Source organism: Triturus cristatus, chromosome 8 (assembly GCF_964204655.1).
Source record: "Triturus cristatus chromosome 8, aTriCri1.1, whole genome shotgun sequence".
Taxonomy (NCBI): Eukaryota; Metazoa; Chordata; class Amphibia; order Caudata; family Salamandridae; genus Triturus; species Triturus cristatus.
Genome location: NC_140591.1, coordinates 969,242,733 through 969,268,322, shown reverse-complemented (window position 1 = coordinate 969,268,322; position 25,590 = coordinate 969,242,733). Strand labels below are relative to the sequence as shown.

Here is a 25,590-nt window from a genome sequence, read left to right as displayed (position 1 = left end):
CTCTGCTGATGACGTCAGATATTACATCACTGATGACATATGTGTCTTTCTGAAAAAAAAATATTTGTAATATATGTATAGCTAAAAATTAATGGAAGAAGACATGGGTAAATAAGTGTCTAAATACAGTGATGTAATATCTGACGTCATCAGCAGAGGATTGCGGTCGCGTGAGTTATAGTTGCCTGCACTAACTATAACGGGGGAATTTCATTGGTTTTTTACGAGGGAAATGCCCAGCTAACTATAACATGTGTGAAACCTATGGTTTTTTAAGTGAATATATATATATATATATATATATATATATATATGTATATATATATATATATATATATATATGTATATAATATTTGTTGCCCAAAAACACACAATACCCAGAGCCAACAACTGAGCTACAGCATATATTTTTTTGCTATGCAGCAATTCATAAGGTAAAATCTAATAAAAAATAGTTATGAAGTATACTTATGCATTTTTGAAACGTGCAGAAGATACTGAGGCTCCGATTCGCAAAGAACCTCTGCACTTGGGCCAGAGCCTCCGCAGTCATTTCAGTATCTCCGCGCTGCGGTTTCCCATTGCAGCGATCCTGCCACGACTGAGAAGCCTCTGTCCCGAGTGTGGAGGCTCTTTGTGAATCAGGGCATGAGTTTAGGAGTAATGGTTATTTGAACACCTCAGAATTTAGGGTTGGTAAAGGGCGTTATGTAAAATGTGTTCTTTCTTTCACTGGCTTACATTAAGAAAAAATGCAGAGAAATCCAATTAGTAATTACAAATGTTCTACTACTTCTGAAACCGGGAGAAATCACATTTCACACATCCAAATCAACACCTTTTTTTAAAACAATGTGGGTAGCTGCATAATTTGGGCACTAGCTCAGCTGCCACAGAGAGAAACCTACCAAACCCAGAGATTTCTGAAAACTAGTCAACTAGAGGAGTCCATGATCGTGTGACTTGCTTGGATCCTTCTACATTTTCATATCCATAAGGCCCTGCAACCCCAAACTTTGGCTAAATAACATTGTCCTCACATTGCTGGGACAGAAAGTTCTGGAAGCTGTGGAGATCCATAGAATTCTGACCATCCAGTTTTCCCAATACAAAACACAACACATAAGGCCACAAAACATCAACATTTTATTGTAAAAAGAAATGGCCTGATTTGGCAATAAATGTAGCTGCAGTATTTGGGCCTGGTTCGAGAGCCACCCAGGAACGGATCGCGGCTTCTTCAAATACAAATAAACCAGGTGTTCTAATGTGCTTTATTCTTACCCTTCCCCCGGGGGCAGATCAGCTTAAAAAAATGGCCAACTTGCCCCAAGGGCGTGGAAAACAAATATGTGCCAATTAGCAGGAAGCGATCCTTAGCAAGGGTGCACTTTCCTGACACAAACAAAGAAATCCCTAGTGGGGTCTCTAATCCACAGGAGCAGATCAGCATCAAAAACAGGTGATCTGCCACCCCGGAGTGGGTGGAAACCAAAGGTAAATATATGCCCCCTTTGGGAACGTAACCGTTAGCCAGGGGGTGCTTCCTCCAAGAACAAAAATACCCTTGTGGTCCAATGGGGTATTTCTGCTGAGCCATCACATTCCCCCCTGTGGCCCCTCTGTACAAAAGAGAGACCACCATGGAAAGGACAAACATTTACCTTTCCCCGTGTATGTCTGTTGCCACTTGGGCCATCCCCTGCAAGCAGATCCTACCGCTTTTAGGTCCTGTTGGGAGATGTATTCGAAGCAAAATGGCTCCTAGCATGTCTCTGAGCAGTATCATGAGGTTTTGTACTCTTATGTGTGTGCTGATGTCATGATCTTGCCGAAGGAGGGACACACTTCTGCTGCAATTCCTGATGGGGGCACCGGAGGGGTAGCAAACAGCAGCCTTTTGGTTTTTTTGAGAGTCTTAAAAAGAGAAGTCATTTTTTTAGGCTTGTCTTTTAATTCTAATTAAACAAATACAGAACATATTCTTCCGATAGGCATGTGTTTAGAATATTTTGAAAGCAATAGTTCTCTTTCAAGAAGTGTATTTAAATACTGCACATAGGTGAAGCTGGGTTGATGTATTTAGTTAATCTGATTATAGTGAACAATTAGGATTAATGTATCTAATCTTTTTGTAGCTGTAATATAGACAAATAACATGTTTAAACTGATTTGATTGAGTTACTTGAAGCCGTCACATCCTCACTGCTGTGTATTGAAAGCATGCTAATGGTGTAGTGCTAAGAATGATTTCTGCTCTTGTCTGAGGCGTTGCTGAGAACGAAAACTAGAGGAACATTTCTGGTGCATTACTAAAAAAAAATGTAAAGCATAACTCTACAGAATGTCAGTCAAAAGATACTTTTGTAATGAGGCACAGCTTTTAAAATAATCACATACATATGTACAAGGAAATGCCCATATCATTATAATGGGCAAGTTCCAAATTCGGGAGATGATAATAAGTGTGTCTTCCCTTTTCAATTTCATACAGGTGGCACTCTGTGCGGAGTTGAAGATTGAGCTTTTAAATTTAGAAGACTCAAACAGAAGGACAAATGCCCAAATGGAGGATTTAAAACTTCAGTTGCAGCAAACACAACAAGGTCTGATCAATTCAAAATGTTTCTGTTTCAGCATGTGAAAGGACGAAAAAGATAGGCTAGAAACATGAGTGATAGTCATTTTAATTACATCAATATTACCACTAGTATAAGACATTGGCATTGTTTTATCTGTTTTGTCTGTATGAATGTGACATTTGTGTAGTGCAAACCTTGCTAAAAGACAGAAGAGCGTTATACATGGTCAAAATCAGATGCTGTCAATGAATGACAGGAGGGGTACCTGAGAGCAAAAGTGTGCTGTTACTGAATTGTAATTTAGAGTTCTTTAAAGAGGAGATCTTTTAACTCTTTATTAAATTGCAGCATCATTTGGGGTGGTCCTGATGGATTTATAAACATAATGTTTATTGCGGCTGGCATAACAAGATACACAGCTGTGCACATACAACAACAGGATGTCTTTTATGTCCTCTATAGTTGCTAATATCTCAGTCTCGAAAGCTTATAACATTTAACATGACGGTCATACACAGCAACCCTTCATTGGACGCGTTGCTTGTAGAATAACTGCTGTTATATTTGTGAAAAAACCTGCTTAGCTTCTCAGAGATATGCACACCTAATGTATAAATTTAAAGTATGTGAGTTATACTTGTGATTTAGCAAACTTTTTCTCGAGGCATGTGTGGCTGTAGGTACAGATGCTCTGCTCACTCTGGCTATATAGTGTTGTGCACAAGTTGATTTATTTGAGAGTTGTTTTCGTGTTACGAGGCTTGCTGTGACATCCTTAGTCTGCAATGCACCAGGACAGGGATTCCACCTCAAATTGTTTTCTTCCTCTTTCCGATTAAGACGGTCAAATGCTAGTTCCTGGGCCAAGGACACTTCTTTACCAGGACTATGGTTCCAGTTTACTGAGATCTGACCCCTGCAACAAGGAAACAATAGCAAACCTCTTTGGTGTCATTAGACTTTCCTTTTGAGAATGAGGCGACCTGGTCTTTTAGCTATTGAAGACTTTTGACCAGATTGCAACTGGTAATTCTCACTGATGATTGGTGTCAACTACACCATCGAGAGTTTAGTTTGTAGTCCAAGAATGACTGTGGGTGGTGGTGAGGAGCTATGGAGAGCGAGAACAGTCTCCAGGTCTACCCTACGTGCAACACAAAATTGCCCTAGTCAGATCAATACAAGGTGTGTAATGTGTGCTTGTCTCCCAAGCACAATAAGGCCTGCATAGCATTTTGATGCAAAAAGACCCCTTGGCACAAAAGGGAGCGGTTCTGGCACAATACAAGACCCCAAAATCTCTGTTCAGGAAGGACTCTTGGGTGCCACGTGAGATGAGGCATGCCTTTTCGGTCTTCCTATGGAGCAAGAGAGCCAGGAGGTGTTGTACTCCAATACCTCTGAGGCAAAGCATAAGGAGATGGAGTGTTATACTTAAGGCCCATGGGTCCAAAGGCAATAATCACGTCCAGGGCCCTTATTTCTACACAGATGCACAAGGGTCAACCCTAGATGGTTTGACCTTAGAAATGCACACACACATACCACCAAAAGAGAGGAAGAACCCGTTTGAGGGAGAACCCTTTTGAGACCCCCCCCCCCTCCTCCTATTCTAAAGAGGTCTAGGGCAGGGTCACTAGTCCACAACTCCTTCCTCCTGCACCTAGTGTTCCTATCTCCTCACCCTCTCCACCAGTACACCCATGCAAACCTCCAGACCCACAGTCTCCACAGTCCCCTCCTGTGACTCAACGGTGACACCTCCCGGGAGGCCCATACCACACCGGGCACCCTTATTATGAGCCTTTAGCACTTGGGGAGGGAGACGACTCCCTGGAAGACTACCACGTCAGTCTTCCAGCTAACCCAGACCCAGACCTGGACCCATAATCTGTTATGGCTTTTCCTTCAGACGATCCTGCTGCACACCATGCGGTAATAGAAAGGGCTGCATACCACTATCATGATCAGATGCATGTGATGGAGAAGTATAACTTCCTCATTAAGACTCTCTCTAAGACTGAGAGGTCTGTGCAGTACATCCTAATGGTTTGTGGCATGCTCAAGAACTTTTTTAAGGACCTGGTGTAGGCCAGCATTGTCACCACTTGCATAAAAAGACATTCAATATATTCCCAGATGACTTTGCATAAATTAGGGCCAGGCCCCATCTGACTCGCTGGCGGTCCTCACGATGAGAAAACAAGCCTCAGTACAGGTGACTGGAAACACTGCTCTTCTGGAGAAGGAGGGATAAATGATACATGTACCAAGGTAGTGTGTGTGTCGGTGTGAGCTGCCACTCAGTGGAGAACTGCAAAATCTATTGGCTGGCTCTCCCGAAATGACTGCCTACATTAGGAAGAAATGAAGGAGTTGATAAAGCACCTCCCTGTGGCCCATTGGAAATGGGGCCAAGAACTGATAGCTGAAGGAAAAGTAATCTCCAGCACCAATATTAGATGCGCATTTGTGTTACCTACACTGCCTCAAGGGAGATCAATAGGACTATCCAAATGTGGTCCCTTCTCTGGCTATGAAATTCTGTCCTCCAGCAACATCGATTAAACGTGCCTTTCAGCAGAGAGCATCTTTGTAACTCACAGAAAAGATAAAGAAGTACACTAAAACAGTGAAAGTGATGGGTGCCCTTCAGATCGCTCCTCCTAGGTGTGCCTCTTTTAAACACCAGGCAAGAGGCACACAAAAAACCTATGCCCCCAAACGCAATGCTTCCAACAGCAGCAGAGCTTCCAGGATGCACAAGATAGCAAAACCTTTTGGAAAAGATGGATAAAGGGCCATGGAAGAGGGAAGAGTAGAAGGGGCTCCTCCGCCTCAAATAAGTAATTCCCCTGTGAGTACCCCCAATAACACAACACCTGTTGTTAGAACACTGAGGGTTTTCCTTACCTAGCGACAGTAGATAATCGTAGACAAGTGGATGCTCTCAGTTGAACAGCAGGGGTGCAGCCTAGGGGTCCTGAGCAAGCTACCAACATTCCAACCAGACTCCACGTCCTAGGGCAGCTCACCGAAGTCTAGCCATGCCCCCACATCAGTATGGTGAAGGAGTTTATACACTGTACTTTTTAATCCTCCCCCAAAAAGATGAGACCTTGCGACCAATCCTGGACATCAGACCTTTACATCACTACAAACTTTTGGAACACTTTCACATGGTCACTCTGCAAGACGCCATCCCATTGCTCTGAAGAGGGGACTAAATGCCAACCCTTAATCTCAAGGTTGCCTATGTCCTCACCCCCGTAGGTCTTGCCCACCTCCGGTATCTCTGCTTTGTTGTTAATGGACAACTCTACCAATTTAAAGTACTATAGTTTGGGGTACTTTTACTTCACAGGTGTTTACAAACTGTCTAGAGGTGGTGGCAGCACGTCTGCTTAGAAACTCCATTCATATTCTTTCATATTTAGGTGACTGTCTTATGAAGAGCAGCAACAGACATCAATTCCTAGCATGATCCCAGACATCAGTGCTAGGGGTTGCCATTAGTGCCAAAAAGTTCCACCTTTGCCCCAACAAATCAATGCTTTTTTTAGGTCAATCTTAAACGCTGTTATGGGAAAAGTCTACAATAACCAAGAAAGAGTGGTGGCCTCTTTTTCGGTTAGGTTGTCCTACAGCTGGATGGACGGTGATGAGACTTTAGAGAATGATGACTTCATGTATCACAATTGTACTGCTCCCCAGACTGCACATCCGCCCTTTGCAAGAGTCCCATAGCCAGGCAGTAGTCACAGGCAAAGGGTCATTGGGAGGATTTAGTGCTGGCCAAAACACAATGCACTCTCCCATGATGGAATAGCAATACCTCGCTGCTGGGAAGGCCGTTTCACAAACCCAATTCTGCTGTGACTATTACCTGGGATTTTTCGCTCCTCAGTTGGGGAGTACATCTCAACCACATGACTATACAGGCTACATGGACAACAAAACCGGATTGCCACATCACCTACCAAGATATATTAGCAATCTACCTGACTCTCAGAGCTTTTTATATGCCCCTTCCTTCAAAGCAAAACAGTCCTCATAATGATGGACTACTTTACCACCATGTACTATATCCAGAAACATGGAGGAACACACTTTTCCCAGTGGCTGTTGGCACAGAAGATATGGCATTAGGGCATTTTCAATCGTGTTCTGCTTCCAGAGGTATATCGCCAAGGCATGGTCCATGGCTTTGTAGGATGCAACAAGTCAGTGAGTGGGAAATTAATCCTCATGTCCTCCAATGGTACTTAAACAAATTGGGCCCTGGATGAACTGGTTAAAGGATATTTGAACACTTTTACTCCATTTCCCCTGATCTTGTTTGTGGTCAGGAAAATGAAGCAAGTGTCACTGGCCCTCATTCAGATGGCATCAACTTGGGCAACAACTTTTTATTGAGGTTTTTTGAATTGGTATATAACAAGAAATGGTAAAACATGTAAAGCATATGTTTGTGATGGTCAAGCCTATAATTGGGAACGGTCTCTAGTGTCCCATGCATGAAGGGTCAGAAGTCCGTGGGGCAAGGCTCCCGCTACTGTCTAGGAGAAAGAGATTGGGGCAGTAGGTTGTGGGGGGAGAAGGAGAGGAAGGTCAGGAGGTGTGCCTCCAACATTCGAAGGACTTGAAGGTCCTGTGAGACAAAGAAGGCCCAATGGGAAGGGGCAGGCCACTGAAGACATGCAATAGTCCATGAGAGGATGAAATGGAAAAGTCGGAGGAAGACTCGGACTGTGGGTCGGTCAATTTAGAGAGTAGTGCCTCCCGGCTATGGACCAATGGGCGGCGGCCAAAGTCTCTGGCATCCTCCCCATGCAAGGCCATTGATCGGCCTTAGCTCATCGGGTAAACCTTGCCAACCACTGAGCATGGGTTGGGGGAGGATTGGTGACTTCCATCGAGATGTGATTGTCTTCTTAGCCAGTATGAGAGGGCCACGTCATGGAAACAGGCAGCGGCCCTGCGGTTACGCGTCCTAGAGTATATGCCCAGGGTGACTCCCTCCTAGGTAGAAATATTTGGAATGCCTGTGAGGCGCTCCAGGTGCGTGAGAACAGTGGGCCAGTACTTGTGCAAATGTTTGCAGTTACATAGGATATGTTTCTGGTCAGCCCCCAGGGTGCTACATCTCGGACTGATGTCGGAGGCACCGGGAAAGAAATATACTAACCATAAACCATAACAACTTGGGCTACATAACCATGGTACTCTATTCAGTTGGAGATGCCAGTGCTCCTGCACTGCACCGTTTTACTGAGGCCAGATCTTCTATTTCATCATCACGTTCAGCTCAGACATCCAGACCTCCGGCAACTCGATTTAGTTATTTAGAAACTGAGGTTTTGGAGTTCAGTTAACTCAAACATCTGTGAAAGTGTGTGCAAATCGTGCGTGAGGCACTGCAACCCTCTAAGGGTTGTAATATGCTACCAAGTGGAAAAGGTTTGTTGTTACTGCATTAGCAAGTGCAGTGACCCTGCAGTACATCATCTGCTACTTGTTAAATTTTCAAAAAGCAAGATTTATATCCACCTCTGTCCATTAGATTCAGATTAAGATCTCATGCAAAATAGAAATTTGTCATTTTAAAATCCCTGCAATTTAGACCTTCATGGGAGGCCGCAAAAGAGTCCTCCACCAGGGATGCCTCCAGTGCTTATTTGGAACTTTAATGTAGTCCTCAATAGGCTTAAGGGACCTCCTATAGAACCATTACACTCCTGAGACATGTAGTTCTTGTCATACTAGAAGTTGTCCTTTTTACTGGCGATTAGTTCCCGAAGACGGATGAGTGAGTTACAAGCCTTGAAGCACCTTTTTTTTCCAGGTTAAAAGAGATAGGGTAGTCCTTAGAACTAACCTAAAATAGCATTTTCATTTTGGAATACCTCTGCATGGGTAATACGTAACAGCCACAGCTGCAATTTCCCTCGCACCAAGGTAATAGTATGAGTAACAAATCTCTCCAAGTCAAATAATAGTCTTAAATGCATTTTGAAAATGTTACCATTTTTCTCCAGACACCAGCTTATGAGTTCTGAAAATGTGCATATTTTTGTTTCGAATTAATTCTTTTAAATTTTGATGCATATAATAGTTCAACAAAGCAAACACATCTATATTGCCTGGGCTGCACACAGGTAGCTGGAGAGCTACTGGTAGCTCACCAGCTACTCGTTGGAGACACCTGTTTATAGTGTGTGCTGCTATAGTTTCACATGCTCCCACCCATCTCCCTGGAAGCCCCCACTGATCAAACATGCTCTCAACACTCATTTTCACTATGTCAAAGCAGACTTCTATGTCTTCAACATCACACTCCACACCATCGGAACAGAAAATAATGTGAAGTAGAGTCTTTGTCCTGTAGAGTTGTGGACTAAGGGTCGAGTCATAACAGGTCTTGTGAATAAAAAAAGAACTTTGAATAAACACAATCTGTAAATGTCTGCACCCAGCCCTAGTTGGGAGGAGTGTGCAGAACATGTCAATTTATAGCATTTCACTCAAGGAACAGATGGTTACAGGGTAACATTTTCCTTAATCTTAAAGGTCATGCTTTATTTTCTAGCTCAAATAAATACGGTTGACCTACCTCTTCACTTCTGTTCCTTTGGGGTGAAATTTACCCTAGCATACACATCACTTTCTATACCCATTTTCATACAGCTTTATGCTGCTGTAGGTGGGCTTAATACTTTACGCTTTGGTGATTTAAATTTGCCACGCTATGCCAAACAAATCCTTTCATCTCATTGTTAAAATCGAGGAATGTTTATTTATGGTATTTTGCCTCCAGGGGATCTTCATTATCATTCATAGGAAACTAATAGTCCTGAACCCCTTACAGAACAGTTCATTGATTGTGACAATAATGAAAAATTCCCTGATGGTGGACTAATGTTACAGGTATATAACTTTTCCTTTCTTCCCCTCTGTGCCTTAGCCATGCCACATCAGTTCCTTGAGATATATTTGTTAGTAAGGCTATTGCCATACTTTGCCTCTTCTAGTATTTGCAGCTGTTCCTACATATACTCCAAGTCTGCAATTCTGAATTTCTGCAGTGTAAGTAAATATGCATCCAAAACTTCCTAAATCCAACTCTGTCCGCTAGGGAGGCTATACAGGATTAAGTGTAAACGCCATTTTAACTATCAACCCCACCCCACACAACAACATGCAAATACGTTTCCTGATGGAAGTGGGTCCTCCTCAAATGACTTTGATCATCAGCGACTCCTGGAAAAACCTAGAGAGCCCATCTGTTGGATCTCTCTGTACAGGAACTCTGGTCACCACATGGGACCCTTTATCATATGATCATTCTGGAATTCAGAACTGCCAAACGTGCACTTCAAGCCTTCTTTTCAATCCTGGAAGGGGGAATGATGCTTGTTCAGACAGACAAAATTACCAGTATGTTATGTTATGTTATGTTACTGAGTATTTATATAGAGCATCACTCTGGTTGAAAAACGTAAGATATCATGATGCCTGGTTGTATTGCTAGCCCCCATGTGGGCCAAACAATTTCTTCTTCGCATGTTATTCAGCAACCTACAGCTTTGAATGCTACTCTCCGATTTTTGTCCAGATTCAAAGGCATAATTCTTTCCCACAGTTCCAGTTATCTTAATTTGACAAACGGGCTCATGAGGTCAGTTCTGTCGCTGTTGTTTACTTAATGAGTGCATGACCATTTTCAACCACTCTGGGTATGGGTTGACCAAGACAATAGACTACAAAAAGCAGAAGAGATTATGCCTGTGTCTAAACAAGACCCCAAAACAGGTTAATTGCAAACCCCTGAAGCTTCACCTTACCATTTGTATTCAGCATTCTCAGGTCAGCATCACGCTTCCTTTAAGGGCACCTTACAGCAGTGTGGATTTGCAGAAAGAAAGAAGGCCATGAAACACTGTTCTATTAAGCCATACCTCTTGGGATACGTGCTTTTAAAATCTACCTATATTGGGCCCTGTGCTTTGGCATTGGAATTAAATGTGGTACTTTCAAACCTAATGACATCTCCTTTGAAGCCAAGGCTTTCTTTTGGAAAATATATTTTAGGGTACCCATTACCTCAGCGTAGAATGGTAGCTAGGTTCAGGCATTACCTGCAAATAATCAACATTATCAAGTTTTCTATTGACAAAGTAAATAACCCTCAGGATTATTCCACACTTTTTTCCCAACAATCTGTCCAGTTAATTTGAGAGGGCCTTCAGGGTAGATGTCCAAACAGTTGTAAGTTACTATGTTGAAAGAGTGTATGACTTCTGAGGATCTACACACCTTTGCTCAGCTTATAGCTTGCCCAGAAAAGGTAAGCAAGTGATTGCTCATTCAAAGGAAAGAGAAAGCTAGTCAATGTGGAGGGTCTGAAGTGGTGGTATCACTCGAAGAGAATTTGAAGGGAAATTATAATCTACTTAAAACCTATGTAGGTGATAGATCTTGCCTGATGACCTCTGCTTTAGGAGGTTTTATTTCCAAACTTTTTATTGTGATTATTAATTAGTGTTGTCAGTCGAGGTCCTCACTATATCTTTATTGTTTGAAGGTTAGTAGAGGTTAGTTAATATACATTCATTCACTGTCCTTGGTTTTGCTGAACAGGGAATTTCTAATCAACTGTGCTGTTGCTTATGTTGTACATTATCAAAGATAAGGAAAGGTTATTTAAAAATAAAGCAAAATCCATTGACAAAAACTGGAATAGCCATATTGCTTGTTGATCGCATCAAATTTGTCTACACAAAAGCTGACAGGGGATTGCCAGGCACTGTTGCAAAACCCCATAGCGGCACACCTAGCAAGTGCACCACTCATTGAAAATCTGCAGAGCAACAACATCTAGACTGCTAAAAATTATCTGCTGCCCTTGCTTCTTGTTCTGTGATACCAGGATAAACAGTTCTGAAAAATGTGTGCAAAAAGCAGATGCTTACTGCTTGTTCATCTAGTGATTAAAAATGGAATCTATAAAAGATAAGAGTGCAGGAGAAAATAACGTCACTACTTGTAGAAATATTTCTCTAGGACTGCTTTTTTATAGATTTGAAACCAACTACACCTTACCTCTTTTAAATGTTGGTTGTTCTCAGCCTATGATGGTTGATAGAGCGAGGTGCATGGCAGGGGTTCCCAGCCTTCTGTGAACAGTAAGAAACATTTGTGTCTGTCCAAATGGTGAGTGTAAGAACTTGGGGTATTAGCAATAACCACTATCACTGTTGGTGTAAATCATTAATGCCACTAACCCCCCGAGTAACTATGGCATAGAGAAGACAGGATTAACTTAGACCTTAGCAGCAATGTGTAAAGATATTTATGCAGTATCAAGACAATAATAAAATCAGAACACAGCACGAGAACAATCCCAAACCAATTTGGAAAAGTATACTTTTATAAATAAAATGACACTAAAATGACAATATCCAATAAGGGGAACCATAGATATGAATTTTCAAAGTGTATAGTTCAAAATAGCACAAAAAACATTAAGCTTAAGCGCCAACTGTATTCATCTGATTGCACTTGACGGGTACATAGGCTTGAGTTAATGCCACCCACAATGGTGCGCAGGTATGATACAGTCAAAAGTTTTACCTTCGGATTTTGTATCTGAAATGAAGTCAAAAGTCTCAGTGGGGCAAGGCAGCAGACTTTGGCCAAGAAGGTCTCCATGAGGTTAGGATAGCCATCGGACAAGGTATCGATGAAGCAGTTGATTAATGGCAGGAAGGCTCGTAGCATTAGAAATTTTAATTTCGTGCCCAAATTGATCCATCACAAGCCGTATGCTTTTGGCACCTTTACCCTGTGAACATTTCCATGTCTAGACGTAGTCACTTTTTTCGAGCTCTGATTCTTCCAGTGGGGCAAGGTTGCAGGCTGTAGCTCCATGAGGCCAGATACTGTGAGGCCCTGTTGAATCTAATTTACTACTGTCGAAAAGCTCTGAGCAGGAGCGACCTGAATCTCCAGCACAGTGGCAATACACTGATCCGCTTGATAGGTTTGTTCAGGTCCTCCTGAGGTCTTAGTAGCTAAAAGGTTTCAAAGTCACAAGTGGCAGGAGATGTTAGGAGGGAAGTACACTTTGCCACAGACAAGGGTACCAGGACCTCAAGAACAGCGCTTGGTTGTCAAGACTCAGTCCAGCAGAAGCTACCAGCAGGGTCCAGGGCTGGTCCAGTGGAACTGGCCATCTGGAAAGTTGCAGGAAAGGCCTCTTGTAGCATGCTGTGTCCCTGTTCTTTGAACACGAGGTCAGTCTTATGATCTTGGAGTCCACTTCTTTGTACTGAGTCAAAGACAGAAAGAGCAGATCCATTCTTGTAGGCTCTTCTCTGTTCTCATACAGCAAGTTCAGTCCTATTCTGATCTTCCAAATGCCCAGTAGTAGTCTTAGGAGGGCACTATGAGTTCTACATTTATGCCTAGCACTAGCATGTGGGTTGGGCGTGACTCCAGGCCCCTCCCTAACCAATAGGTTGAAAGTTCCGAGGGGTAACCCTACCTACTTTTGTAGCACTTACTGTGTGCCCTACAATAAACAAACCTCTCTACCTTAATCCAAGTTGGCAAAACCTTTCTTCCTCTGTGCAGATCATGTGTGCTCATCCTAGATTTGTGGCAGGAGAAAAAAGCAACCCTTCTATGTGGTCACAATAAACCAGCCCTGGGGCAGCTCCTCTCCCATTGGAATTGATGCCTGTGTGACTAGGGGGAACAAAGGAAGGGCATGCTCGGTGTATCAGCTAACTTTTGCCGGTGACAAGGTAGGCCTCTTTGAATTTAATCAAATTTCTGGGCATAGTCTACTGGCCATCTTTTCAAGGGAACAATGGCACCTTCCACAGCCAACACCTTTGTCCTGCTATGGGAGCAGTTTTGAGCCCTTTTGTGGGATATTTAACTGCCAGACAACAGTTGAAGCTCATGCAAAGAGGTCTCCAAAGTCTTTAGGCAGTGAAAATGTAATTTTTCTAAAGGTAGCTCTTCCTTGATAATTATTTTAAATTCTGGTTTACCATTAAATTGGTTTTTAATGCGTCTTGGAATCATATTTATAGATGATTCCGAGACGGAATTAGCATTTTTAAATGCAATAATTTAACCCATTTTCCTACGGTACAGCCAGTCTTGCTACAATGAAAATAGCTTGTGGGCCTTTTTCACTGTAAGGACATGTTTAACATTCAATTTTTACATGGCCTACTTTTAAATACTAGGCACCATGCCTTATGAGCAATAAGGCCTACTTAGAGGTGACATATTAATATTTAAACAGAAGGTTTTGAACTATTTCTATCTTTCTCTGCCATGATGCTCTGCTCAGAAGCAACCACCTGGTGACCCCTGCTCATAACTCAAGTGGGGACTTTAGCAGAAAACGTACAGCTCCGTTTTAAAATAGCAATCTTGCATTTAAGATTACCTGGCCTTAATGCCAAAGACCTGAGTATTCTGAAACCTTGGATTCTTCTAGACAATTTCTCAGAAAACAAGTGTCGGGAGTAAATGGAAATAGGAAATCCTCTCAGTACAGCGTCTTCATCCTCCTATTTTAAAACAAAATACTTGCCCAATGTAGCACTGACGAAAAACATAGTTGTAAGGATCATCTGGTGAGCAACACTTCATGGTGCCACGTTGCTCACAAGCTACACGTTGGTGACCACTGTACTACCGGATTCCCATCCTCGCATCTTGGAATATACAAAAGTATGTGACTTTAAAAGAATCACAAGTTGGAGATTTTTTAAGTAACTGTATTTCTGTCAAGAGTGTATAAATTGCCTTATTCTGCTGATCGTCCACAAAGTCAATTCTTGTCGTCATAAAACAGCTACAACATTGTGCTGAAAGCACTACTGGAAGGAACACACTTGTGGTTGACCAGCACCGCTCTTCAAATTATGTAGAAGATGCACATTATGGGCATCAATTATTATTGATAAGTAACTTTTCCTTTTTTTGTCTGCAAGTACTCTGAAAACAAAGTTTATGGGAGAACAACTCAATGTGCGTTTCAATCAAAATCTGTCCATGACCTTTTTTACTTCTGTACCTGCTAAAAATAATGTTTAATTTTGGTGCTAGGGGGCAGGTGGAATTGCAGAGAAATGTGAGAGGGCACCTGACTATGAATTCTTCAGCATTATTTTAAAAAGTGTTCACTCTTTCCATGGTTTTATTGGAGCATATTGAGGAAATAGCCATGTTTAAAATAATATCAAAGTATGGATGCCACAATGTTAATGTATCATTCTTCCCAAGCTCCTCACACATTTCTAATCAGCCAGAGACTGTGATTTAATTTTCTTGCGCATGGTGGCTGTGTGTTACCTCACATTATTGTAGTTCACATATTGTACGTGCATGAGTTTGCTGTGGACTTACCCTTCAACTGATCAGAAAATATAGTGGGTCAGTTATCTTAAGCATGCAATTTCCAGCAGCATGCAGGAAAGTGTAGTTTTTTATCATGGAATTCTCTCTGGTATTCAGAAAAGTTAGAAAATCTCAATGCTTGTGTGAGATACAGGAATATATATTTTATGAAAGTCCATTTTTCAAAATAAATTAACTAGAAACCACGCCCAAAAAGGCAACATTTACAGTATTTTTCAACGAATCAGCCAGATAGTAAACTCAGCAGTACAATTAGCCAAAAACACAACTGCTAAATAATAATTGGAGTAAAAAAACAAACAAGAAACTGTATCCCTTACAAACCACTTTTCCCTCTGTGGACTTCCCTGACTCACCAAACCTCAACCCAGTGGCCCCATTGCATTGGGTACGGAGCGGTCCAAGTAGAGGATGTAGAGGAGTCGCGTCTTTCATCTCTATGCTAGCTGCCTAGAAGCAGAAGCACAGTCATGTGGAAGTGGAGATCTCGTTGCAGGTGAAGTGTACGAGAAGTGGTCCATTTAGTGAGACTAGGTGGGAGCCAGCAATGTATGGGTGGCGCTGGGAGCAGCAGGAGGAAACGGGCATCTCCCCAAACATTGTGTGGGTGGGAGGCTCCTCTTTCCATGGTCCTCTTCTTTGAATTCTATGAATGTAGCAGAATGCATACTTGAATCGGGCTTAAATTACAAAGTACTTTCTAAACTGATCAGGACCCTGTTGAGCCTGTGCATGTGGCTGATTTGCAACATCTCTCGTTGAAATTAGATTTTTTGTTGCCTATCACATAAGTCAGAAGGAGGAGTGAGCTTCTCTCTTCATGCACAGAGGAACCGTACATCCTTTTTCATCAAATTAAAGTGCCAATTAGTACTCATCCATCCTTCCTACACAAAGTTGTTTAGGATTTCCACATTTCGTAGACCATTTCTTTATCAGCCTTTTTTCTGAATTTGACTTCTCTGATGGAAAGGTCTCTATATACCCTGGACGTTAAAAAAGACTACTTAAGCAAGATCAAATCTATTTATAAAGACAGACAACTTTTTATGAACTATGAAGCTGCTCACAGAGGCCTGTCCTCTTCTAAGCATGCTGTAGAGCATATGGTTGATCTTCTGTATTGTGCCTCATTAGAATAAAGCTCATAGGTCTTTACCATTCAAGTTGAAGGTTCTCTCTACAAAAGAGAAACCAGCAGCTGGTGCTCTGTTGAGAAGTGCTTCAATTCCAAGCATTTGTATAAGGCTGCTCCATGGGAAATGGTCCATACTTTAGCTAAGCAATATGTTTGAATTCGGACTCCAAGGCAGTTGCATTTTTCTGTCTGCTTTATCTTTGTAAATTACTGACATTACATTTGATTCTGTGGCTCTGTTACACTTTTTAAGATAACTTTATTTATTAAATGTTCATCATAAACTATAACACAACACAATGTGCATGTCTGAAAACCAGTATTCATCTTTATTCTTACTAGTTGTATTGGGATATTGGCAAGACAATATTGCATTATCCAACCATGTGTTAAAGAGTGTGGACACTTTGAGCTTTCAGATCGGTGCTTTTGCCGATGTTCAAGGCACGTACCTCTGGGCCTAAGGTGGGCAATGTGAGGTGTGTTTCATTCAATTGTTCTCCTGCTCCATTTACCACTTCCTCGCTTTCAAGTGAGAAGCCTGACAATTCCATCTTTTCAAGGTATGAGTTTGACGTGCCATTCTCATCCTTCCCAATTAGCTTCTCACCTAAGTTTCAATTGGTTGCCAGACCATCTCGAAACAGGGCATCTGATCGCAATTAGGGCCTCTGTTACACTTTTAAGGTCGGCTCAGCTTGTAATTGTATCTTGTCTTTAAGGGATTTCAGAGACAATCACTTGGCTTAAAAAGAAAACGTGTCTTGCAATCTTACATCTTCGCTGTTGGCATTCTCTCCGAATTCATAAAAGCCCCACCTGTCTCTACATGTTTCAAGGCTGCCCTTTCGAACACCTTCCGATAGTTTTTCTCATTTTTCATGTTTCAAATCTAACTGCGTGACTGACTCCATGTTGGGCACGATGGGTAGTGCATTCTTATACCGTTCTTAAATGGCCGCAATTAGTTTGCACTGTTTCAGTGGTTTTATCTTTACTCCAAATGCTAAGTAGCAGTAGTGCTCAATATGCCCCGTTATTATTGCAGTCTGGCTAATTAGTTGCAAGAAATAAATGTTGCCTAATTGGGCTTGTTTTCTAGATATTTTGTTTAATTTGAAACGAATTTATTTAACATTAGTTCTGACAACCTGTATGTGCACACAGATATTCTGTCTTTTATAATTCAAATCGAACACCTAAAGTCAAGAACTAGGATTACAAGACATAAACGTTTCCTTCTCTACAGATCTTGTGATTCGTTTTTTTTTTGTTTTGTGATTGCATTTTTTAAATTGAATGTTTGCCATGTGCACTGTTACTCACTACTTGTTGGCTGAATCTTGCTTCCTGGGAACGACTTTGGTTTCTGAGTGTGCTTTCCAGCCCGTCATAGCATGAGCTTGATTTCAAACATCTAAATAATCAGTGTGTCTGAGTATCAACAATTGTTTTCTGTTTATTTGCATGCATCGTATTATAAATCACAATTATCCATATATGCGTCTTTTAAAAATGAGTTTAAATGGCTGGTGACAATCTAAATGTTTTATAAAATGATCTCATTTGGCCAGCCTGTATTAGATTCACGTTTTCTTATTTTGCATCAAAATGATCATCCTCTTTGTGTGTCTTGCTTGCTTGTACAGCTCTTGAAAATGAAGTGTATCGCAATCCCAAGCCCTCTCTGGTTGATCGCTCTGTCCTTGACCTCAGTACAGACAGGATTGTTCCTCATGATATTTATATAGATGGGACACTCTTGAAGAGCCAGATTTTCTCTGATCCTTTTGTTGAAGCAGGTGGAGTCCTTAGCTCAAGGTATCAGCAGCCCCCAGTGTGGCGAAGCAGCTCCCCAGACTCGGACATTGAATTTGTGGTAACTACCAAGGCCCGGATCAAAGAACTTGAAAAAGAGGCCGACTACTTGGAAGAGGCGTATCGCAATTACCAGAACAGAGTAATTAGGGCTGCAGGGAAAAGTAGCCCCCAGACAAAGCCCTCCTCCCCACCATTCCTCAGAAGTGCTCTCAATAAAACTCCCTCTATCTTTCCTCACAAAGTTACCTTTGCAGAGAGTGCATTTGCCTCCCAACAACCACCTTTGACCAGGTTGACTGAACAGAGACATGATGGAATGTTTTCTTCTCATGATGACTGGCTAGCTGACAGCACTCCTCTACAAAAGAAGGCACCTTCTTCTAAGCGCCACTCTTCAACTCCCATTCCTAAAGTAAAGGCGAGCTTCAGTGACAAGAGTTTTACAGAAGGTAAGCAATGTAACCTAAGTGTATATCTGTTTCGGCATGGGAAATATGTTCTTTCATATTTGTGAATTAAATCTGCAATTTAGTGTGAACATTGTTATTATTTACTACAATAATGATTTGATGACCATGTGTCCATCTTGTTTCCGCAGCATCTGGACTCCTCTAAGTTTTTCCTTTCTTTTAATTTTACTACATTCTGACACCATACACTTTTTGAGATGAAACATACTGATAATTTAGCTGTATTTGAGAGTGACACAGATTCCTTACCTGTTAACTTTCCAGGAGTCCGACTGAATCCGGAAGAGCTTCTCATGCAGTACCCCTGCTTGCTGGTAGTTGGCGTTGGTTGACTCAGTGTGATGTCATTAGCGTCTTGATCGTTATTATAACATCCGCGTCCTCTAAATAGGTGCCACCTCAGTGCACGGATGTCAGATCTTTTCCCTCCGTGCCAGCCAGCGCAGATCCGTCAAAGAGAGCTACCCCCGTCATTTTTTGACAGACTTTTTTTGACTTTTTGTCACACTTTTCCATGGTGTGTAGGTTTACCTTATGTCTAAGAGGACCTGAGGATTTAAACCGTGCGGCAACTGTCACCGCGCCATGTCGGTCACAGATCCCCACCTCGCGTGTCATTGGTGCCTGGAGCGCAACCGCCGACCAGAAGTCGTGCTCCGACTCCCGGGCCATGGTGCTGAAAACTTTGAGGGAGCAGTCCCTAAAGCTGCTTGTTGCCCAACATCAAGCAGCTTGGAGGTCTCGCTCCCATTCTCGGTCTCGGTTGAGAGGAAGGTCTGAGCACCGCTTCAGGTCCTTGTCTTCCCACTCCAAGGGGCCAGGTAAGAAGAACCATAGGAAGCACAAGAAGTCGAAGCATGCCTCGACTTAACCCTGTCCATCACCTGATGCGAGGGAGGGGTCTCGGCATTGAGAACTCATTCCGCGGAACGAGTGCCAGGGTCGGCTCCGCGTTCCCTTCCCTTGGCCGGGAGCGACCCCTGCCCAATTAAAGGAATTTTTTCTCACAGCAGTGACTGATGCATCCCTCCCGGGATGTGGGGGCCATCTGGGGGGGTGGAGATCAGAGGGCTCTGGTCTCCAGCGGAAGCCGGACTCCACCTCAACCTGTTGGAGCTTTGTGGGATTCGACTGGCACTGAAAGACTTCTAACCTTCTATCAAGGAAAGGCTGGTTCAAGTGTTCACGGACAACACCACCACCATGTGGTACTTCAACAAACAGGGCGGAATGGGGTCGCGGACACTGTCAGGAGGTCCTGCGCCTCTGGACTTTGCTGGGACAACAGGGCATATCCCTCGTGGCTCAACACCTGGCGGGTTTCTTGAAAGCCATAGCAGACAAACTCAGCCGTTGGTCCCTAGCGGATCACGAGTGGCATCTCCATCCGGAGGTGTTCCAAGGACTCTTACAGCAGTGGGGAGACCCTTGGTTAGATCTGTTCACCCCCGTCGAGAACGCACGCGGTCAGCAGTTTTGTGCGTTGGACTTTCCATGGCGGCTCTCACTCGTCTACACTTATCGTCTTGAGTGGGGCTCAGGCCTCCTTTCTGCCTTTCCACCCATACCACTCCTGTCCAGAGTGCTCAAGAAGATCAGGAGCGACCGGGCACAAGTCATTCTTGTGGCTCTAGACTGGGCACTGAGAGTTTGGTATCCCAAGCTTCTACAAGTGAGTATCGATCTTCCGATCAGGCTGCCGCTTCGGGAGGATCTTCTGTCCAAGCAGCATGTGAGGGTCCTCCACCCGAACCAGTCCACTATCTGCCTCCTTGCGTGGAGATTGAGCGGCGGCAGTTGACAGCATTCATCCTTTCTCCCAAAGTTTTTTTGCCAGCCAGGTGTCCCTCCACTAAGTCGGTGTACGCCTGCTGATGGCAAAAATATTGAAAATATTGTACAGAACAGTCTTATCGACCCCCTGTCTTTTTCCCTTTCGGACATCCTCCTTTTCATTCTCTCTCTTGCCCAGCAGGGCTCTGCTCTGGGCTCTCTTAAGGGTTACCTTTCTGCCCTTTCTGCTTTTCTACAGTTGCCAGATCAACCCTCTCTCTTCAAATCACCCATTGTACATAGCTTCCTGAAGGGGCTTAAGCATTTGTTTCCCCTTTCTCCTTTCATCATGCCCCAATGGGACCTTAACTTGGTTCTCACTTATCTGTTGTGGGCCCCATTCAAGCCCCTGCATAATTGCCCCCTCCGGCTGCTCACGATCAAGACATCCTTTTTAGTGGCAATAACTTCTGCCAGGAGGGTGAGTGAGCTGCAGGCTCTCTCTTCTCAGCCTCCTTAATTGACCGTCTTTCCAGACAAGGAAGTGCACCGCAGTAGGGCTTCTTTTTTGCATAAAGTTTTGACACCCTTCCACCTAGGGAAAACTGTTACCTTGCCCATTTCTATGCTTCTCCACATCTTTTTGAGGAAGAGGAACGTCTCCACCGTCTGAACCCATGAAGAGCGTTGTCGTTCTACCTTGATTGCACTAAAGAATTCAAAGTAGACAACCAACTCTTTGTGGGGTACGTTGGAGCAAAGGAGGGGTGTGTTGTGCAGAAGAGGACCATTTCCCGATGGGTTATATTCTGCATTAAGATTGCTCTGGCAAAGAAACAGCCTCATGGGGGCCAAAGAGCTCATTCCACCAAAGCTAAGGCAGCCTCCTTGGCTCTTTAGCGTGGTGTTCCGGTTCTTGACATCTGCCAGGCGACTATGTGGGCATCCCTACACACATTTGCTTAGCATTATTGCCTTGCCAATCAGGTCCATAGGGAGGGACTTTTGTCCGTTTGGTCCTACTGGATTTTCTGGTTTAAAACCTTTCTGCATTCCCTCCTCTGGGGATGGTATTGCTTGGGCACTCCAGATCAGATTTTAATGTCAGGGTTGTTCCCCTTCAGGGCCCTAGTTGCCTAATTAAACCACTGTCGGTCACCTTCATGGCTCCATGCTTCTGGCATGGAAAGTTGTGAAAAGTACTGACGTCAGCGCGCCGAGGTGGTGCCAATGAAGATGACGCAGACACCATAAGGACAATCACGACGCCAAAGATGTACGCTGAGTTAAGTGACGCCACCTACCGGCACACAGATGTACTGCTCAAGAAAATCTTCCGGATCTAGTCATGTCTCTACCAGATAACGTGTTACCGAGGGAAAGTAACTTTTCCTTTGAGTTTCTTTGCCTACATTTACTGAGAAGGAGGAGAGAGCAAGAGAGTGTCTAGGTTTCCTAGAATATTTCCTGATTGTACGTTTCTAGGATGTGATGTCCTCTTTCTTTCTGAGATCATGTGCAATATCACACACTAATAATTGGCTTCCAAAAAGGCCACAATGGAAATGCATCCTGTACACAGTATGCATATTTATTCTACATTGACTCCCAAGATGTACTTTAGTGTGATTTTCCTGTTGGTTATTGAGCAGGCTAACCTTTATCGATTGATGTAGTGTGATTGTGCTTAGGATGTTTTTAGACATTGACAGATGTGGCACATTTCATCTATACAATTGTTGCTAGAACTTATAGTCCATATGTATTCATATGGCATTTCTATAGCACGAACCTTGCCTCAAGGCAGTAGAGTGCTGTACGTGGTAAAAGACAAGCATAAAGTGAATGTGTAATAGGAGAGGAAGCTGGGTTCTGGCTGGTTAATGCATTGTGAGTTTTCAACTCTTTCCTAAAATTGTGCAGTGTTGAGGTGATCTTGGTGGATTTCAGAATGTTGTTCGAGATCCTGGATGTATAGATGGAAAAGGCCTGCTTTCTTGTGCTTTCTGTTTTTACAATTCTTAGACTGAAGGCTGATGGTGTTCTGGCTGTGTGTGTTCTGAGAAGCACCAGAGATGGAAAGCTTCTCTACAAGATAAGCGTGGGAGTGGGGTGGGGTATATTTATGGGGAAAGGGAGGTTTACGGGGGTGCTGGTCATGACGTTTTTGCAAATGATGGAGCTTGTTTTGATGATTGTGTGGGATGGCATGGGGAGCCAATGTAGGTCCATTAGGATGCAGGTGAGGTTATCGTATGTCTTCAGGCCCTGGGTGAGATGTTCTGCAGCATGCAGGATGCCTCTTATCGGTGCCAGTGGGGAGTCTTGGAGGCCATTGATTAAGGCATTACCACCATCCAGATGTAAATGTCCTGTTCTTAGGGCTGCATCTTGGTAGCAGGTGCTGTTATTGTGTGCACACACAGGATCGATTTTTTGTGTTGATAAGCGCTTAGGGATACGGGATAGGTGGAGCAACTCTCGGTCTGCTGCCTTGTCTTGGTTTTTGTACTTTCTAAAATGATATCATGGTCAGAGCTGGAAACTACAGGCAGAACACCCTGACCCCTGTTATCGTACAAAGAGCTAATTCTCACTCCAATTTTAGTGAAACATTTGGTGATCAAGTCTTTTTGACCGGTGATGATGCATGCAGTCCCTAAGTTATATTGTCTAGACTGTGGCACAGGGATGAGGACACTGTAGATTAAGAGGTTGAAGTAGGAGAAAATATTGTTTTAATCGGATTTGCAGCTACTTAAAAATGTGTCCTAGCTGTTTCCTTGCATTTCGAAAAAGACGTCCCAGGCATGGTAAATGAGAGAATGTTTAAGGTAGTTGCTTTACGGATTTGTTTGCAGTCTGATGCAGAGTTCATTCTGTAACATGTTCCTATAAGGGATGTACTTTCAAGCCAAGGCTGTGATCTGCTACCGTGGTTCCAGTGTGTTCAAAATGCACTCATATTTATTAGTCTTATGTCTTACTAGACTATTCCAAATGTTACTGCTAAGGTATTAGGTCAGATGTTCAAATAATATAATTGGTAAGAGTAAAGAGTAATGAAAGAATATTCATTTCAAAGCATGAAGTCTAAGAAGAAACTTGAGACTGATCTTTTAGGGCATTTTCAGAGAACTCATTGGTGAGCTGGGTGTAACATTTGCTCAGAAGCAGTACCCTTCTCTTTGGTACTGTTCATATCAGCCACTCTGTTTTGCGCCTCTGAGCTAGCCAGTCTCTTACTTGTAATCTTGTTTGGCTAGAATCTTTAGAGATCATTGGATCTTATGACTAAAGTTCTCCCTATCCTCTGCCTTCCCTTTCCTCTCTGTCTTGACATTAAGCTACAGTTTGTAGGACTCTCTTCATAGTCCAACTTTTCCTAGTCTACTGGCTACTTGTTTAGCGCAGCCCCTCCAATTGGTATTTTGTCATGATGGTGTGTTAAGGTTCAAAGAGGTTCTAAATCTATCTCCTTGTAAGTTGTAGATGCCTCATAATCCTCCCTTGAAGATGAAGGAAGTATGGCTGGATGTACCAGTTAGTCCCACATATTCATTGTAGTGAATCTTCCACCAGTCATCCCAAATTCCTCAAAATGTCCCTGTGCATCCTTTTGGCAGATATTTGGGGCTGGGATTGGGATTTGATGGATACAGTAATTAGCAGAGTCAAATCAGGCATTCCTTGGGGCCTTATTATTACCTATTTATTACCTATTTTTTGCTGTTCATAAGTCATGTCCATGCCATTACATGCCAGCCTAACTATCCCATTAGTGTGGAGAAAGGGGGTATTAAGATCAAGAGTGTTTATGATGTTCAAGTTGAGCTTTGCTTTACTGACAGTTTACTGTTTTCTTCATCTATATTTTCTCACTGCCTCCATGCTGACTTTTATTTGTGTTTCATCTTGGGACTAACATAGATTCATCATATCGGTTTCATTCTTTGATACCATTAGAACAGTCATTTTACAAGACCACATCTTTTCAAGCATAGTTGCCCTTTCAGTCTTGTCCCATCATCATTAAAATTTGCTTTTATAATAAATTGTCAACTTTTTTTCTAGCTCTTGCTACTTTACTATTTTCTCTTGGGCTGTAGGCGGAAAATCCAATAAGCTTAATACCCTAAACACTTAATAACGTACACATGCGCCTTCAACACACAATGATCTTCAATGTTGATCATTACCACTACTAAAATACCCTTTCTCCTGAAAAATTCAGTGAATAATTCATTTGCGTTTGAATTGGTATTAGTAGAATGAATGGAATTGCTTTACATTTGGATCAATAATCATCTATTAAATTAAATCAATAAAATAATGTTAAGAATGGATTGCCACACAGGATTCTGCATTGTATTTGACACTTGACGCAATAAAAATTGTTAAAAAAAAAAAGAATGGATTTCCAGCATTGGCTCTTTCATAGATTTATATATTTAACTTATTCTCTGACATCGGGCTGGGAACCCTTTGTAGTCCATGTTAACAAGTCAGTGTTCCAGCCAGTACAGCAACCAACATTTATAACTAATTAAAACAGCCATAGACAACATGAAGCCCATCCACTTCATCCAGCCAATCAGATAGAGGTATCCAGAGTTCCAACCCTCGTCGGAGGCATCAGCTGTCAGCATTTCTTCTGCATGTGCATTAGTCAACACTGAATCTTTTGAGCTTTACACATTTTCTTCAAATTGTGTTGCGTTTTTGGACTTATGTTTTAGAACGCTGAGACTTAATTTTTTAATTAAGACCATTGCTGAAGTTTTGCATTGAAAATCACTTTTGAACCCATGTGAGGTGTGGCTAAAAAAGATCTTCGCAGGGGTGCTTTTCCACCTGGTTTGCAAACTTCGCCTCTCTTTTTGTCACTGTTTTTTCTTCTTACAGAAGCAAATACTTCTGATATGTTATGTTTTTTATCTCCAGTTATGTTTAGGCATGCAATAGATTGTTCCTAACTTCATGTTTAGGTCAATAATTACTCCTGTGGTATATACCAAAGCCTTCCTTTCAATTTCATATTTGAACAATCCATTGACAAGGTACATACGTGTTTAAAAATGAATACTTATTTCTTTACAGTTTCTTTGGTGGCTGGTTGTGAATGTACAATTAATACCTCTCCATAACAGCTTCAGCTTCAAGATTTATTTCAAGCCTTTTGAGTGGTAAAGTCTTTTTATAAGGTGTTATCCAACCCCTTAGACAGAGGTAAGGAAGTAAACAATAAAATTACTATGGCTTCCCCTAATAAACGGACTCCACGATCCGTGAAATCACCCTTACCTCTATCTTCAGAGAATGACACCCAGTTGATACTAGCTGAGGGACACAGTGTAGTACC

At 42.5% G+C, this 25,590-nt stretch overlaps 1 protein-coding gene across 2 annotated transcripts in view; it reads left to right on the top strand.

The window, feature by feature from the left end:
* The window catches only part of OFD1 (OFD1 centriole and centriolar satellite protein), a 449,276-nt gene that overhangs the window by 308,921 nt on the left and 114,765 nt on the right, over positions 1 to 25,590 (top strand). The window contains exons 15-16 of one of the 2 annotated variants that reach the window (XM_085622492.1): positions 2,495 to 2,606; positions 17,967 to 18,434. In XM_085622492.1, the coding sequence (XP_085478618.1) occupies positions 2,495 to 2,606; positions 17,967 to 18,434 (580 nt within the window). Of the gene's footprint in view, positions 1 to 2,494; positions 2,607 to 17,813; positions 18,435 to 25,590 lie in introns of both variants that reach the window. The other variant, XM_085622491.1, reaches the window with a different exon arrangement.